The following is an 18,905-nucleotide window of genomic DNA, read 5'->3' on the forward strand; positions in this document are numbered from 1 at the left end:
TGCTGAGTAAATGCTGAGGAGCGCGGACTGACGTAATGGCACTGAACACGGACTATGATCTTGGTTCTTGAGTTTGAATTGCGGACTGGTTTCAGAAATCTGAGTGTAAATAAAACAAAGAAGGATATATGTTAGTAACGAAGGTTGGGTAAATGTCTGTCCTTACCATCATCTGCGTAACACAGATAAAGCTAAATGCATACACATAGATGTCACATTGCAAAGTTATAAAAAGGGGACCCTTACACGGCGTGTTTGTAGATTTAGTAGTAAAGATGCACCATAGGGACCCCTTTTTCTTAAATTATAGCATGCCTCAAGAGACATGCATCGCCTAAATTTGGCGTCTGGCCAAAAAAGGGCATTAGAAAACAAGCTGAAAAAGAAGAAAAACAAAGTGGAGAATGTTGAGAAATGGCCTATAATGAAAACCATTATATGATTGACTAAGGCAAATGACTTAAGGACGGACATGAAGGGAAACCATTTATTGTGTTTATCATTTAACTAGACATAGCTGCGCTAACCTTAGAATAGTTTCTTGATTGGTTGACTAAATAGTGGTAACGTAGGGGTTATTTGATGCATTTAAATAATAAATGTGTGACGCTTTAACAAAATAATATGTAGAACCAAGTATAATGGGTTGGAGCCTCTGGTTGAGTGAGTCAATAGATGCCAGAAGATGATTGGTTGCACTGATGTCAATGTAAAGCCTTTACTTTGCCATGATTAAGAAGTTGCTGTAACTTGTTTTATGTGGCCATTTTAAGTGCCTTGAATTACACCAAAACTCAATGTTTAAATGTCACCTTGCGTTGATATAATCCAGCTAATTGCTCACCTTGTGCCTTAGTATGTAGGTTCACCTGCACTGCAATATATTTACCGTGTGAAGTATCACTGATATTCATATCCGCACCAGAGTTATCAGTAAGTCGAGTGATGTGTTTTTCTTTTTTATTGCAATGCACAAATGAGGATGTCTTGTCAGTAAACAACCCAAGAGTATAGTTGATGTAATGGGACTCTTTCGAGTCCCAGAGGAGGGACTGTAGAAGAATTTTTAGGTCCTTATTTGAACTATGATGAACTATCAAGTGTCCTGATCCGAACTGTATGTCCTCTGGTTGAACTAGCAGGTGTTCAACCCAAAAAAAGGGCTTTATTAGTCATTCAGTCTGTCAGGGGCTTTCCAAGGCCTTTTAGGTGCTTTCCCGCAGGCCACGTGCAGGGGCCTCAGGCCAGCTGCACGTGTGGCTGAGGCCACGTGCGGGGGGGGCCTCAGGCCAGCTGCACCTGTGGCTGAAGGTCTTTTAAAAAAATCAGTTGTAAATCCTTCATGTTTTAATGGGGGCGTTTGTCACATTGAAATAATGGCCTAACACCTGCTTAGGGTTCACTAGAGGACGCTTCCAATAGAAAACCATGTCTTGGGAATGAAATAAATAAAAAAAGTTGAAGGAGGAGCGATGCCCGCGGGTCTCCAATAAATAGACGAGCGCGGTTGTCATATTCAGTCTCTCTAGAGGACTCAGTTTGTCTAAGCTTTGTGTCGAAGGCTTAAATAAACTTAAAAACTCTGTGCATTTTATCTTGCTTAAGGCTGAATTATTCTTAAGTGTTGTGTCCTTTTTCTAGCATATCACTTGCAATTAGTTTGTGTTATCTAAAAGAAGACATCCCGAGAAGACTAAAGACGAGCCGCGACAATACTCTAAACACACCATAAATTGAAAAACATTTGTCTGTTTGTTCCCCTACAACTCCCAGGTCAATGGCCCGATTTCCAAAAAACCTGCTAAGTGGATGCAGGTTGAGCTCAGAATTTCCCTTAAAGCCTTTGTTTTGGCAAAGGTCAAGGTGACTGGGGTCAAAGATCATGATTTAGATTTTTGTTTTCTCTCCAGAACCCACCTCAGTATTATTCTGGAATTGCTCAGGCAAGGACTTGCAGGTGCTGTTGCTGATTTGTACCAAACGTGGTACATCTGTGAAGGTTGACCTGAAAGTGCCCTCAAATAATGAATTTGGGCAAAGGTCAAGGTCATAGTAACTGTTCTTCAAGCGAAATTGGACCACACGTGGTATACATTTAGGTGAATTATAGAATAGCCCTGGTAATTTCACCCAGAGGTCATTCATTTACAAAAAGGTCGAGGTCACTAGGGTCAAATGGCAGATTACTGCAAACCCTACTGTCTCCATGCCCACTAGAACTAATACCGAGTTACATATAAATATTTTCAGCTGATTTTAGTCATTTCTATGGGTTTACCAGTTTACCTGTTAAACCCATAGAAATAGCCTGGTGGACCTTTGAACTTAACCAGGACACGAGTTACAGAGGACTTACCTAAATGGTTTACACCTAACTGCATTTCAAAGCCATCAGCAGTCTTGGAGTAGGGACACATCATGATGCCTGCATTGTTGATCAGGATGTTCACTTGTTTCTCCTCTAAAAAAAAATAAATAAAATGACAATCATACAAAGCTGATAAAATTTCCACAAGTATCATGTGAGATCATTAAACAGTAAAATGCATTTGATATTTTGGAGGTGTTTTGTTTTAACCCCTAATAGTGTGCACATCACCCCCGTTAACCAGCGGCTCGTTTGTCACTGACCTTTGTTGATGAGTTCGGCAAAAGCTCGAATAGACCTGGTGTCGGACAGATCCAGCTTCCTGATGACCACATTCTCATTTCCTGTGTCTTCCAAAATGTCCGACCTGGCTTCCTCTGCCCGCTCCAGGTCTCGACACGCCATGATGATGCGTGCACCTGCACGTGAAACAACATTTCACAAACAAAGACAAATTCGACTGGTTCAAGGACAGTATCTCTAAAATTAATCTCACACAGTGTGTAACAGAAGACCTTCAGTTATCTCCTCCTCCCTCATCACTGGGGTGAGGCCAGGTGACTCAGACCTCTTGGGACTTCCAAGTTTCCAATAAGACCCTGCACATTTCTAACATTCCATCAAAAACACTGCAGGCCAGAATCATCAGCCCCAGTTTCTCATATCTGGTTTGCAAGAACCCAAAAGTACCCCTAGAGTACCCCAAATACCCCAAGCACTGTGTTAAGCCACCACACTTCAATAATCAAGTGTGTGAGGAAAGCGCTGGGAAAAAAAGATGAAAAGAACTCTTTGGTCCAGGAATTGGTATCCAACTTGGGCTGAGGTGGGTTTTCAAGGCCGGGTCTGACATCTCTGGTGCCAAGTTAGTGTCTGACACTTGAGTGAACCCAAGCAGATTCAAACCCCTCACTGCCTGTTCAATAACCACTGCAGAACTTAGAACAGGTTTTAGAGTGCAAACATCATTTAATATCCCTGGATGTCAAACGACTGCCTCTGTAGAGACGCGAGCTTTACTCTGCAAATAGATTCTGCACATTTTACAGGAAAAGTCATCATAAGTATAAGCTTTAAAAAAATGCATTTTTTTCAGAGTAATGCAGGAGGTGAGATACAGTAATGGTGGAAGGTTTCACATACAGCTGTGCTCGCGTACAGGCGCCCGGCACTGACTGACAGTTTTCTTCCATTCAGCAGCTCATTTAACAGACTGCTGCACTCAGCCCAGTATGACATGCTCTGAGCAGCGTCACTCGCTTCCCGCAATGGATCTTATGCTGCTTCTGGTTAATGATCCCAGAAAATGCGTCTGAGGACACACAGATTCATCGCTCTCATACACACACACACACACACACACACACACACACACACACACACACACACACACACACACACACACACACACACACACACACACACACAATGATGGGAATCGTGGAAAGAGAAGAACCGTTTAAAGTGGACCAGCTGCAGATCATAGCTTTTCTGCCTCCCGCTTGTAGTTACATATTAATAACCCAGAGGACGCATCCAGCAGGATTTGTGCAGAACCTCTGAAAATGTTTTGCATAAAATGAACAATGCAGTGAAAACAGAGAGTGGAGGGAGAGGAGGATGCTAGACAATCTGACGTCCATCGTGGACAGTCACTCTGACCCCCCCACATGGACTGTGTGGGAACAGACAACTGCACCCACAATGTGAACAGGAACACAACTATAGGTCCTTCATTCCATCAGCCATCAGACATGAATACCACCAGATTAAATTTAGCACCATGATCGTGCTGTTCTCGTCCCAGCATCACCATCATTTTGCACCATAATACTACACTTTATTCTATTTTATGCTACATTATTATTTTTGTATTCTTTTAACTTTATTCCATAATCTTATTTTTACAACCCCAATTCCAATGAAGTTGGGACGTTGTGTAAAATGTAAATAATAACAGAATACAATGATGTGCAAATCCTCTTCAACCTTTATTCAATGTAATACACCACAAAGACAAGATATTTAATGTCCAAACTGATAAACTTTATTGTTTTTGTGCAAATGTTTGCTCATTTTGAAATAGATGCCTGCAACACATTTCAAAAAAGTTGAGACAGTGGCAACAAAAGACTGGGAAAGTTGATGAATGCTCAAAGAACACCTGTTTGGAACATTCCACAGGTGAACAGGTTAATTGGAAACAGCTGAGGGTATAAAAGGAGCACCTCCAAAATGCTCAGCCGTTCACAAGCAAATATGGGGCGAGGATCACCACTTTGTGAACAACTGCGTGAAAAAATAGTCCAACAGTTTAAGAACAATATTTCTCAACGTTCAATTGCAAGGAATTTAGGGATTCCATCATCTACAGTCCATAATATAATTAGAAGATTCAGAGAATCTGGAGAACTTTCTACACTTAAGAAACAAGGCCGAAAACCAACATTGAATGACTGTGACCTTCGATCCCTCGCGCGGCACTGCATTAAAAACCGACATCATTGTGTAAAGGATCTTAACACGTGGGCTCAGGAACACTTCAGAAAACCATCACCAGTTAACACAGTTCGTCACTACATCTACAAGTGCAAGTTAAAACTCTACCATGCAAAGTGAAAGTCATACATCAGCAACATCCAGAAACGCCGCCGCCTTCTCTGGGCCCGAGCTCATTTGAAATGGACAGATGCAAAGTGGAAAAGTGTGCTGTGGTCTGATGAGTCCACATTTCAAATTGTTTTTGGAAATCATTCGACGTCGTGTCCTCTGGACAAAAGAGGAAAAAGACCATCTAGATTGTTACCAGCACAAAGTTCAAAAGCCAGCATCTGTGATGGTATGGGGGTGTGTTAGTGCCCATGGCATGGACAACTTACACATCTGTGATGGTGCCATCAATGCTGAAAGGTACATCCAGGTTTTGGAGCAACACATGCTGCCATCCAAGCAACGTCTTTTTCAGGATGTCCCTGCTTATTTCTGCAAGAAAATGCCAATCCACATTCTGCACATGTTATAACAGCGTGGCTTCGTAGTGAAAGAGTGCGGGTACTAAACTGGCCTGCCTGCAGTCCAGACCTGTCACCCATTGAAAATGTGTGGCACATTATGAAGCACAAAATATGACGGAGACCCCGAACTGTTGAACAACTGAAGTCGTACATCAAGTGCTTCGGGTGGGAAAGAATTCCACCTACAAAGCTTCAACAATTAGTGTCCTCACTTCCCAAATGCTTATTGAGTGTTGTTAGAAGTTAAGGTGATGTAACACAGTGGTAAACATACCACTGTCCCAACTTTTTTGAAACGTGTTACAGGCATCCATTTCAAAATGAGCAAATATTTGCACAAAAACAATAAAGTTTATCAGTTTAAACATTAAATATCTTGTCTTTGTGGTGTATTTAATTGAATATAGGTTGAAGAGGATTTGCAAATCATTCTATTCTGTTTTTATTTACATTTTACACAACGTCCCAACTTCATTGGAATTTGGGTTGTAAATTTATACCATTACATTTCCAGTGCAAAAGTGTAGGTAGTAAGTAAGTCCCTTCGGCTGCTCCCTTCTTTTGCACTCGGGGTCGCCACAGCAAATCCAGCGTGAATCTGCATGTTGAATTGGCACAAGTTTTATGCCAGATGCCCTTCCTGACGCAACTCCACATTACATGGAGAACTTCTTAGTGTACATATCCTGTGTTTTTCTTTGATTTCATTGAATTAAGATGTAATTTTTTTTTAACCCTTGCCTGATATATTTTACATAGCTTTCTCATAGTTTTACACAGTTTATTTTTTTTTTTCTTCTTTGTATTATTTGTATTCCATGTTGACATCTTTCCTGATTATGCTGCTGTAACAAGTAGATTCCCCAGAGTGGGACCAATAAAGTTTTATTAACAAAACCCATCAGGTGTGTGTGTGCTATTTCTATTTCTTTTCATTCTATTTCATTCATATTAATTCATTTCATTTATTCATTCATTTTCCCCTCAACTCTCTATGATAACATATCAATACAGAACCAAAGTACCTTGTATATAGAGAGATATATCCATTTATCTCTCTATGTATATGTATATGTATATGAAAATTTAGTAAGGTATATCTTGTATATTATATTCCAATTCTAAGGTGGGACTATGCTAGTATACTAAGGTATATTTAAATATCTAAAAAGGAAGAGTAAAATAGAAGAATAGAAAAGAGTAGAGTAGAGCCACTTAGGTGCCTGGTCTTGAGAACCAGGGATGGTAGGTTGAAAAGCTTTTTTATCCCATGAGAACTCTCCCTAATGTATATGTACATATATACTGATTGAATTCATTGTTGAATGAACTGTTGAAATCCTGGCACTGCCCATTTCTGCAGGGTGACAGTCTACAGGTAAACGCAATGGTCTGGAGTCCTTGTAATCATTCAATTACATGGTTCCTTGGACAAGGTCCTGAATCAAAAAGTTCCTCCCAGTGTACAGCATGTGCGGCAGCACACTGACATCCGTGAGTGGATGAATGTGAGGCATCAATGTAAAGAATTATGAGAGTCTACAGCAAATGGGAAAACACTACACAAAATCAGTTCATTTACCAAATGTGGTAACTGGAAGAAGGTCGATGGCACAATTTATCTTAAAGGGTTCATCTTTATTAAAAGCCAAGGTCATGGGGGTTCAAAGGTCAAATCATTTGACTTTCAAACCAATCTGACCAAACATGCGACACACATATGTAGGTAGATTCCAGAATTACCCCAAGGAGCTCAGCCAAAGGTCAGTATTTTGGGTCAAGGTAAAACTCACTGATTTTCAGTACGTTGTTTGGGATGTCTTTTGAAATGTCTACTAACAAATCAAGACCAGGCATCTACCAAATCCCAGGATGACTTCGCCCATCAACAACTAGGCATTACCATAAGCAGAGTTCTGAAGAACAACTTCAACATTTTCAACATAAACGGACAATTTCCAGAGAAACAAAGCACTTTCACAGATGTTGTTAACTAGGACGTTCTCACCCAAACAAGGTGACTACACCCTTGTTGATGCTATTGCTTTTAGAGTATTCATGCCCACAGGGACTATTGCCTAATTTCTTCTCACGCACATTATTCCTTAACTAAAGCAACATGCTGACAAACGAACAAAATATATGCAAATTTGTAAACGTGCACACATAAATGCAAAGTCACATGAACAGACAGAAATACAGTGGCGGTCGGTCGTCTAAAAGAATAAGACAGAAGATTCAAGTGCAAAAGAGTGAACAAACTCTATTACATGCAGAATGAGTTTTATTAATGTGTCTGCACCCTCCGGTCTGACTGTCTGGGGTTCAGCAGCCCCGACAATGATCCCTCTGTCCCCATTATAGCTGCCATCTATCTTACACTTACACTGGTGAGGTGTTTGGCAAGATAGTCCTGTTTTACCTAATCCTGATCCTCTCTGCTCTGGTCCCGATAATAAAATAGAAGCAGTCTGTGAATGGATGACAAACCTTCAGCATCATGACATATACTTTACTTCGCAAAGGGAAAATAGTGGCGTCTCACCTCTCAGTTAACATGGCTGTAAATCGATAAAAGTAAAAAGGTAAAGTAAAGTAAAATGTTTCAAAGTTACTTTAATGTAGATAAACTAACAATAACCTCATTTTAAAGGTCTCCTAAATGCTAGTTTACAGATTAATATAGCAGCCAACAACTATTTTCTTTATAAAGACTGAGTGACTTATGATGTCCTGTGCAGAGTAAGAAGCAGCGCTCCCTCTGTGCTCTGAGCTTTTCTGTCCTCTGTTTAGACTCCAAATATGGCACAGTGTGCACATGTAGCATATATGAATCCTGCCCTGTGAAACAGTTGCCACTGCCCATGTTGATACAGAGATAACAGTACTCATTACATAGCTGATTTTATTTATTTATTTATTTATTTATTTTTAAGATAGTGGATGACAGTGACATTAAAGAAATATGTAGAAAAATCACAGTATAAAAATACTCATTATAAAGAACGTGGATTGGCTACAATCAAAATATGAGAATAGTTAGACTTGCTAAAAAAGGCTCCAACTGCCATTCCTTCTGCTCCTGCAGCTGAATAACGAAGAGGAGTGGCTAAAAAGGGAAGCATTGGCTTGATGCTGAAAATAGAGCTAGTGTGGCATCTAGTGGTAGAAAAGTCATATGGGGCACCTTTACGTGTTTTAATCTGTTCTACACCAAAGAACTGAATTGAAATCTTATGTTAATCCATTTTTAAATGTATTTAAAAAGGTAAATATTAATTATCCCTAAACAAACACTAAACTGAGATAAACTGGATTTGTACTTTACAAAATTGATATAAACTGGTTTTGACTGGTTGACAAAAACAAAGGGATGTCAAAATGAGTGAAAATATGTGATAAATATTGCAACAAATTGCTTTTTTTTCTTTTTTCTTTTTTGTTTTTTTTTGCACCTGATACTGTACTTGCAGTCTTAAAAGTTGAAGTAATGTTCAGTAAAATCAGGATCCTGAAGGAGGATTAAACTCTAATCTTTTTTTGGTGACTGGAGCACAGAAGGTGGAGTTACTGATCACATTTTGTAGCTTAAAACTGAACTCCAGTGGAACGAGTTCAGATTGTTAAAGGATCAGAAACAGCTGTAAGAAGGGGGTCATTGTGTCTGAGTCACCAACAGAAAGTCCATACCTCTCCCAGCCAGGTCTCGGGCCGTCTCCTTGCCAATCCCAGTGTTGGAGCCGGTGATGATGACAGTTTTCCCATCTAACCTTTCCTCAGAAGACCAGTTGTTGCAGCAAACACTCCTAAATGACAGACAAAAGTCCCACAATGCAGCATTTTCCAGGTGCACACAGTTCATGTTGCACGTTACGTTATTTCATCCGTTCCATAAAGTTTCCTCTGCTGCTTCGGTCTTTGTAACAAATTTCTACAGGACTGAAGAAATTTGAAGCCTTGCTAAAAGGAACTGATTAGAGGGAATAAACAAGGTATTAAAGATACAATCCACAAATTATACAAAATTAAGCAACAGTGTCAATGGACCACAAATCAAACATTGTAAAAACTTTCCACACCTCTAATTTTTCATTGTCAAGACAAATGCTTCAAATTATGAAGTCTTTATGGTTAGAAAGGTGTGTTCCTTTAATGTGTGATTTTATCATCATTAAAATGATCAATTTTCATTTATCAAAAGAACCACTTTTGTAACATAAAGATCTCTTACTTCTCTGTTATAACTCACACAGTGCTTTAAAGATGAATCAATAATCTGATTATCAGTTCAGTTCATTTATATGACACCAAATCACAACATAAGTTGCTCCAAGGTGCTTCACAAGAGTAAAGTCTAACCCTGAGCATGCACAGAGGCTACAGTGGTCAGAGAAAAACTCCTGCTGGCATTTTTTTGATTATAGGAAGAAACCTCAAGCAGACCAGACTCAGAGGAGTGACCATCTGCTTTCACCATGCTAATATAATGAAGCTCAAATAAACAAAGTACAACAAAGAAATGCCAAAAATGCACAACATAGATGATGGAACTAAGGATCCAAATAATAAAAACTCCAAGAGGGCAACGTGACCCACAGTTCATTACAAGTTGCAAAAAACATCATCTGCTGATTTGGGTCCAGACACCACCTGCTCAGACAGGAGACCACCAGATGGACACCACAGTGGTCTTCCTCCAACGTACAGCAGTCAGCAGCGTACATAGATCCCACAGTATCTTCAACCACTCAACAACTCGGACAAAGAGACAAAGCAAAATTAAGCCAGATTCCATCAAACTACAGCTTTTCCAGTGAAAGGATGGGCTAACATCACTATGAATATAAAATTTGGAGATTTGATCCAGTCATTACATTTATATCCAACAAATAATAATAATAATAATAATAATAATAATAATAATAATAATAATAATAATAATAATAATAATAATAATAATGAATTTGTCAATAATTTAAAATGCATTCAAAGTCATTTTAATTACAATATATACATGAATAATTGTACTGGAGTACTACTACTACTACTACTACGAATAATAATAATAATAATAATAATAATAATAATAATAATAATAATAATAATAATAATACATTTGTACATAATTTAAAATGCATTCAAAGTCATTTTAATTACAATTATTATATCCAACAAATTACTGTATTGTAATAATAGTAATTCGCAGCAACCCAATCAGGCAGAAAAGCGGATAAAATTCAAGGGCAGCACGGTGACTGCACAGATTTAATTCCGCCTGGTTCCAGTTTTTGTAACCTGCTCTGATAATTTGATGTTTCTCACCTGCAGTACATCTCTCCTCCGCAAGACTCCAAACTCTGTGCTCATTTATTTACCGGGGAGCTCGCGCTTGTTGTCGATGCTCCGCCCCCACACGACACAACCAATCAGAGGCGAGCGGATAGTCGGCGGCGCCATAGACATTATAAAGAGTAGACTCCGCATCGACCGCTGCCGCCATCTTACACCGGTCACCTGACCGGCTCCACTCAGTTCTGTTTGGCAGCACAATGAAGTGTCAGCGCATTTAATCCATCGTTATCTCTCTGAGTACTAACTGATTTTGACACGGTTTTTTCTGCAAACGTCACACATGTAACTATCATACAGGATAAATGGTTCGTCGTATTTTAAAGTTTATAGTGGGATTAACAGTAATAGAATATTCTGATATAGCCTAAACTGTAGACAGGTATGTTGCAAAGAGTCAAATACTTTAGTAATTTGAAGAGACAATATATGATTAGGCTATATATAAATATTTATATATGAACAAAATACTAATACTGATTATAATATATAATATTATAATTATAATATTGTATAATAACACTATAATATTACTAATTATACTTATTATACTGACATTATATTTCTATATAAAGCATAACAATATGCTATATATCAGATAAATTGAAAACGTATACAAATCAGAGTATATATATATATATATATATATACACTCAACAAAAATATAAATGCAACACTTTTGGTTTTGCTCCCATTTTGTATGAGATGAACTCAAAGATCTAAAACTTTTTCCACATACACAATATCACCATTTCCCTCAAATATTGTTCACAAACCAGTCTAAATCTGTGATAGTGAGCACTTCTCCTTTGCTGAGATAATCCATCCCACCTCACAGGTGTGCCATATCAAGATGCTGATTAGACACCATGATTAGTGCACAGGTGTGCCTTAGACTGCCCACAATAAAAGGCCACTCTGAAAGGTGCAGTTTTGTTTTATTGGGGGGGGGATACCAGTCAGTATCTGGTGTGACCACCATTTGCCTCATGCAGTGCAACATATCTTCGCATAGAGTTGATCAGGTTGTCAATTGTGGCCTGTGGAATGTTGGTCCACTCCTCTTCAATGGCTGTGCGAAGTTGCTGGATATTGGCAGGAACTGGTACATGCTGTCGTATGCGCCGGTCCAGAGCATCCCAAACATGCTCAATGGGTGACATGTCTGGTGAGTATGCCGGCCATACAAGAACTGGGACATTTTCAGCTTCCAAGAATTGTGTACAGATCCTTGCAACATGGGGCCGTGCATTATCCTGCTGCAACATGAGGTGATGTTCTTGGATGGCACAACAATGGGCCTCAGGATCTCGTCACGGTATCTCTGTGCATTCACAATGCCATCAATAAAATGCACCTGTGTTCTTCGTCCACAACAGACGCCTGCCCATACCATAACCCCACCGCCACCATGGGCCACTCGATCCACAACAATGACATCAGAAAACCGCTCACCCACACGACACCACACACGCTGTCTGCCATCTGCCCTGAACAGTGTGAACCGGGATTCATCCGTGAAGAGAACACCTCTCCAACGTGCCAAACGCCAGCGAATGTAAGCATTTGCCCACTCATGTCGGTTACAACGATGAACTGGAGTCAGGTCGAGACCCCAATGAGGACGACGAGCATGCAGATGAGCTTCCCTGAGACGGTTTCTGACAGTTTGTGCAGAAATTCTTTGGTTATGCAAACCGATTGTTTCAGCAGCTGTCCGAGTGGCTGGTCTCAGACGATCTTGGAGGTGAACATGCTGGATGTGGAGGTCCTGGGCTGGTGTGGTTACACGTGGTCTGCGGTTGTGAGGCTGGTTGGATGTACTGCCAAATTCTCTGAAACGCCTTTGGAGATGGCTTATGGTAGAGAAATGAACTTTCAATACACAAGCAACAGCTCTGGTTGACATTCCTGCTGTCAGCATGCCAATTGCACGCTCCCTCAAATCTTGCGACATCTGTGGCATTGTGCTGTGTGATAAAACTGCACCTTTCAGAGTGGCCTTTTATTGTGGGCAGTCTAAGGCACACCTGTGCACTAATCATGGTGTCTAATCAGCATCTTGATATGGCACACCTGTAAGGTGGGATGGATTATCTCAGCAAAGGAGAAGTGCTCACTATCACAGATTTAGACTGGTTTGTAAACAATATTTGAGGGAAATGGTGATATTGTGTATGTGGAAAAAGTTTTAGATCTTTGAGTTCATCTCATACAAAATGGGAGCAAAACCAAAAGTGTTGCGTTTATGTTTTTGTTGAGTATACATATATATATATATATATATATATATATATATATATATATATACACAAGTGAGGGACGGATAGAGCGTGAGATTGATAGACGGATCGGTGCAGCATCTGCAGTGATGCGGTCGCTGTATCGGACCGTCGTGGTGAAGCGAGAGCTGAGTAGGGGGGCAAAGCTCTCGATTTACCGATCAATCTACGTTCCGATCCTCACCTATGGTCATGAGATTTGGCTCATGACCGAAAGAACGAGATTGCGAGTACAAGTGGCCTAGATGAGTTTCCTCCGCAGGGTGGCTGGGCGCTCCCTTAGAGATAGGGTGAGGAGCTCGGTCACTTGGGAGGAGCTCGGAGTTGAGCTGCTGCTCCTCCACGTCGAATGGAGTCAGTTGAGGTGGCTCGGGCATCTTTTCCGGATGCCCCCTGGACGCCTCGCTGGAGAGGTGTTCCGGGCACGTCCCATTGGGAGGACGCCCCGGGGAAGACCCAGGACACGCTGGAGGGACTACATCTCTCGACTGGCTTGGGAACGCCTTGGGGTTCCCCCGGAGGAGCTGGGGGAGGTGTGTGTGGATCGGGAGGTCTGGGCGGCTTTGCTTGAGCTGCTGCCCCCGCGACCCGACTCCAGATCAATCAATCAATCAATCAATTTTATTTATATAGCGCCAAATCACAACAAACAGTTGCCCCAAGGTGCTTTATATTGTAAGGCAAGGCCATACAATAATTACGTAAAAACCCCAATGGTCAAAATGACCCCCTGTGAGCAAGCACTTGGCGACAGTGGGAAGGAAAAACTTCCTTTTAACAGGAAGAAACCTCCAGCAGAACCAGGCTCAGGGAGGGGCAGTCTTCTGCTGGGACTGGTTGGGGCTGAGGGAGAGAACCAGGAAAAAGACATGCTGTGGAGGGGAGCAGAGATCAATCACTAATGATTAAATGCAGAGTGGTGCATACAGAGCAAAAAGAGAAAGAAACACTCAGTGCATCATGGGAACCCCCCAGCAGTCTAAGTCTATAGCAGCATAACTAAGGGATGGTTCAGGGTCACCTGATCCAGCCCTAACTATAAGCTTTAGCAAAAAGGAAAGTTTTAAGCCTAATCTTAAAAGTAGAGAGGGTGTCTGTCTCCCTGATCCGAATTGGGAGCTGGTTCCACAGGAGAGGAGCCTGAAAGCTGAAAGCTCTGCCTCCCATTCTACTCTTACAAACCCTAGGAACTACAAGTAAACCTGCAGTCTGAGAGCGAAGCACTCTATTGGGGTGATATGGTACTATGAGGTCCCTAATATAAGAAGGGACCTGATTATTCAAAACCTTATAAGTAAGAAGAAGAATTTTAAATTCTATTCTAGAATTAACAGGAAGCCAATGAAGAGAGGCCAGTATGGGTGAGATATGCTCTCTCCTTCTAGTCCCCGTCAGTACTCTAGCTGCAGCATTTTGAATTAACTGAAGGCTTTTCAGGGAACTTTTAGGACAACCTGATAATAATGAATTACAATAGTCCAGCCTAGAGGAAATAAATGCATGAATTAGTTTTTCAGCATCACTCTGAGACAAGACCTTTCTAATTTTAGAGATATTGCGTAAATGCAAAAAAGCAGATTTAAATATTTGTTTAATATGCGCTTTGAATGACATATCCTGATCAAAAATGACTCCAAGATGACTGATGAGAGATTTTGAGGTGATACTGTCGCTTTAAGGACTTCCCACGGAGCAGGACGTCGCGCAGCGCTCCCAGGCGCCGTCGTCAGCCTGTTTCAAGCTGAAAACCTCCACATTTCAGGCTCTATTGATCCAGGACGTCGTGAGAGAACAAAGAAGTTTCAGAAGAAGTCGGTTTCAGCATTTTATCCGGATATTCCACTGTTAAAGGAGATTTTTTTAATGAAAGACGTGCGGGCGGATTGCAGCGTCGGCTCGCAGCCGTTAAAATTTTCACCGAAAACCAGTTTAATTTTTCGAACCGTGTCCACTTCGATGTGTCTCACAGGTTTAGAAAAAATTTTGATCAAACAAAGCGCCAGTCTCTCAGCAACTTCTCAGACAAAGGAATTCCCACGAGGGGCTGGACGACTCCTCCCACAAGGAGTGCTCACAGGCGAATGACGTCACCGACAGGCGTGGAAAAACTCATGCATGAGCACGAGGGTTCAAGCATGTCTGACTTAAAAACATATGAATGAAATCCATATAGTTTTTGAAAAAAATAAAAAGGACCTATACTTTACTGACAGCCCTCATGTATATATATATATATATATATATATATATATATATATATATATATATATATATATATATATATATATATATATATATATATATATATATATATATATGGCAGCACGGTGGCTTAGTGGTTAGCACTGTTGCCTCACAGCGAGAAGGTCATGGGTTCAATTCCCGTGGCCTTTCTGTGTGGAGTAGGCATGTTCTCCCCATGTTTGCGTGGGTTTCCTCCGGGTGCTCCGGTTTCGTCCCACATCCAAAGACATGCGGGTCAGGTGGATTGGAATCTTTAAATTGTCCGTAGGTGTGTGTGGGTGTGTCTGTGTTTGTTTGTCTGTTTGTGGCCCTGCGACAGACTGGCATCCTGTCCTGAGTGTACCCCGCCTCACGCTCTATGGCTGCTGGGATAGGCTCCAGCCCCCCGCGACCCTTAATTGGACTAAGCGGTAGAAGATGAATGAATGAATGAAAATATATATATATCGGATTGGGGGGGTAAAGGGTACTTAGTACCCAGGGCCCAGAGAATGGGAGGGGGCCCACAAAAAACTGGCATTAAATACATTTTTGTGTTGCATTTTATTAATGTCCATACAATTCATGTTGTAAAAGAATATAATTAGAATGAATGTATAAATGTTGCGAAACATAATTCTGCTCTAACAATAATATTGAAAGATCTCTGAAGGCCCTTCCCACCCCTGCACAGTTGTACAATGGTTTAGTGCAAATACACAGGTGGAACTCTGTTTTGTCTATTTGCTTTTTAGGATTACCTAATAAATGGTGTGTCTTTGTACTCCCAGGAACCGAGTGACAGATAGAAGATGACTATACAAACTATATATTACAGGGGTGGCCAAGTTCGGTCCTCGAGAGCCACCTTCCTGACACTCTTAGTTGTCTCCCTGCTCCAACACACCTGAATCCAATGAAAGACTCGTTAGCAGACTTTTAATGAGTCTTTCATTGGATTCAGGTGTGTTGGAGCAGGGAGACAACAGAGTGTCAGGAAGGTGGCTCTCGAGGACCGAACCTGGCCACCCCTGCTATATAATATTACAAAGTATTACAGAATTACAAAGTATACAGAAAAGGAATAGGGCTATTATGGTATGAATGTAGAGAGAATATAATATGAATTAACCTTTTTCCTTATTTTTTAACAAACACAAATATAATGCATTGATTTATTCAGTCTAATATTGTTAAGAAATAATAGGAATTAAATTATTTTTTCAAATACAAGGTTATAAAATATGTAATTTTTATTATGACATTATTTTATATTACTTCATAAGACAGTACAGTGCTCCCTTAACCTACAAGTTGTAGGTAATATTCTGAAAGTCTGTTTGTTATTAATATGGAGTTTAGTGAATGACATTGACTATAAGATGGGTATTCCGTTCTTTAATGTTGTGATGGTAGAATATTGTATTATGTGTTTTTTTATTTCTTTACAAAGAGAATTACACAATGTTAAGCAATGAATTACACTTACTTTTATTTAATTACTTATTATGGAAAATTGTGTTAAATTAGATATTTTGCTGTGACTGTAGATCTTATATCCCAAACCATAATTTGTAGTCAAGTTAACACTTGGGTTTATCTCTGTTAAAATGCACAGGGATGCACCAAATTGCAGCATTTTTCTAGAAAATGGTGCAATTTGGTCCCCCAGACCCCCCAACCCAATATTGTTCCCCCAACTTTAAAAAGGGTTCTGACTCCCAGGTGTGATCTAAGGTATACATGATTTAGACCTGGTTTGACTATGTATTAGAAATTTGGTGTTTCCGTTGATAAAAAAAAAAAAGACACTAAAAGACACTTTACAGAACAGAGAAAATAACAAAGAACAAAGCAACTTTATTATAGAAAGAAAAAAATAAGAATATAAAATCAAACTTTCACTGTGCCTTGTGATCAAATCACTACGATGACCTCTCCAAGATGGCTGTCGCATTTCTTGCGCCCCAGCAACCAATGCGGCGTCTACTCTTTATTATGTCTATGGACAGCGCCACATAGGTCCGACTAGTAGGGGAGAGCGGAGTAGATTGTAACATATGTTCTTGACTGTTGTCAGGTTTAAAGATCCCGTTTGTGTTTCCACCCAGCGTCAAAGTTCCTGGACTTTATGTAAAAGCAAAGCAGGAAACTCAGAAAGGACTTCCTGTGAAGTGTCACATGACCAGCGAACAACCTTGGAGACACAAAGATTCTGTAACACCATGGTGTCAGTCTGACATTTAACAGATACTTTAATAAAAGGAAGCCAGACAAGCAGGATTTACAAAAAGTATCAAAAATAAAAATGGAGTTTAAATGGAAACTACAGGCCAGAAATCATGATTTTTGAAGTCAGTTTTCCAAAGAGTCAGAGGATGGACATATTTCCACGCCATGTACATGTACAGTATCCATGGTCCTATATTGTAAACATGTTTGAAGTAGACAGTTTACTGTATTGTTTTTATTTCTTATTTAGGGAATAACCCTGTTGTGTCTGGTGATTTGCAGACGTTAATACTGGAATTTACGGTGGCAAATTGAGTTTTACCAGCGATGCGTTAGTCAGTTTTTGAAGTCATGTTGATGATAAAACAGTGTTTATTGTGGTTTGATTGAGGACAATCAGCAGGGAGTTTCATTTGCAGTATTGCAGCCTTCATGAACTTTGACATTTATCGCTCAGGTTGGATCATATCGAGGAAGCAAGACGTTTGTGATGTCACAATACACCTTTTATGTCACAAACACAACATATTCAGCAAAGAGGAAACCATGAAAACACCATGTTTATACGGTGGATCCAGAAAGTATTCACAGTGCCACACTTTTTCTATATTTTGTTGTGTCACAGCCTTATTCCAAAATGGATGACATTTTTTTTCCCTTCAAAATTTTACAACACCCCATTATGACAACATGAAAAAAGCCTTTTTTTTTATTTTGCAAATTTATTAAAAATAAAAACTAAGAAATCACATATCCATAAGTATTTACACCCTTTGCTCAATACTTTCTTGATGCACCTTTGGCAGCAATTATAGCCTCAAGTCTTCTTGAATATGATGCCACAAGCTTGGTGCACCTATCTTTGGGCAGTGTTGTCCATTCCTCTTTGCAGAACCTCTCAAGCTTCATCAGGTTGGATGGGGAGCGTCGGTGCACAGACATTTTCAGATCTCTCCAGAGATGTTCAATCAGATTCAGGTCTGGGCCACTCCTTTGATATCTTGGCTGTGTGCTTAGGGTCATTGTCCTGCTGAAAGATGAACCGTCGCCCCAGTCTGAGGTCAAGAGCGCTCTGGAGCAGGTTTTCATCCATGATGTCTCTGTACATTGCTGCATTCATCTTTCCCTCAATCCTGACTAGTCTCCCAGTTCCTGCTGCTGAAAAACATCCCCACAGCATGATGTTGCCACCACCGTGCTTCACTGTAGGGATGGTGCCTGGTTTCCTTCAAACATGACACCAAAGAGTTCAAGCTTTGTCTCATAAGAACAGAGAATTTTGTTTCTCATTGTCTGAGAGTCCTTTGGGTGCCTTTTGGCAAACTCCAGGTGGGCTGCCATGTGGCTTCAGTCTGGCCACTCTACCATACAGGCCTAATTGGTGGATTGCTGCAGAGGTGGTTGTCCTCTCTCCACAGAGGAATGCTGGAGCTCTCA

At 40.4% G+C, this 18,905-nt stretch overlaps 1 protein-coding gene across 1 annotated transcript in view; it reads right to left on the bottom strand.

Annotated features, from left to right (window-relative positions):
* The window catches only part of zgc:112332 (uncharacterized protein LOC553712 homolog), a 48,948-nt gene that overhangs the window by 23,556 nt on the left and 6,487 nt on the right, over positions 1 to 18,905 (bottom strand). Inside the window, exons 2-5 of the mRNA XM_034162959.1 lie at positions 10,705 to 10,737; positions 9,073 to 9,188; positions 2,632 to 2,787; positions 2,357 to 2,461 (exon numbers count right to left, since the gene is read on the bottom strand). Of these exons, the coding sequence (XP_034018850.1) occupies positions 2,357 to 2,461; positions 2,632 to 2,787; positions 9,073 to 9,188; positions 10,705 to 10,715 (388 nt within the window). The 5' untranslated portion in view covers positions 10,716 to 10,737. The remainder of the gene's footprint in view (positions 1 to 2,356; positions 2,462 to 2,631; positions 2,788 to 9,072; positions 9,189 to 10,704; positions 10,738 to 18,905) is intronic.

The sequence above is a fragment of the Thalassophryne amazonica genome, chromosome 1 (assembly GCF_902500255.1).
Source record: "Thalassophryne amazonica chromosome 1, fThaAma1.1, whole genome shotgun sequence".
NCBI classification, from domain to species: Eukaryota; Metazoa; Chordata; class Actinopteri; order Batrachoidiformes; family Batrachoididae; genus Thalassophryne; species Thalassophryne amazonica.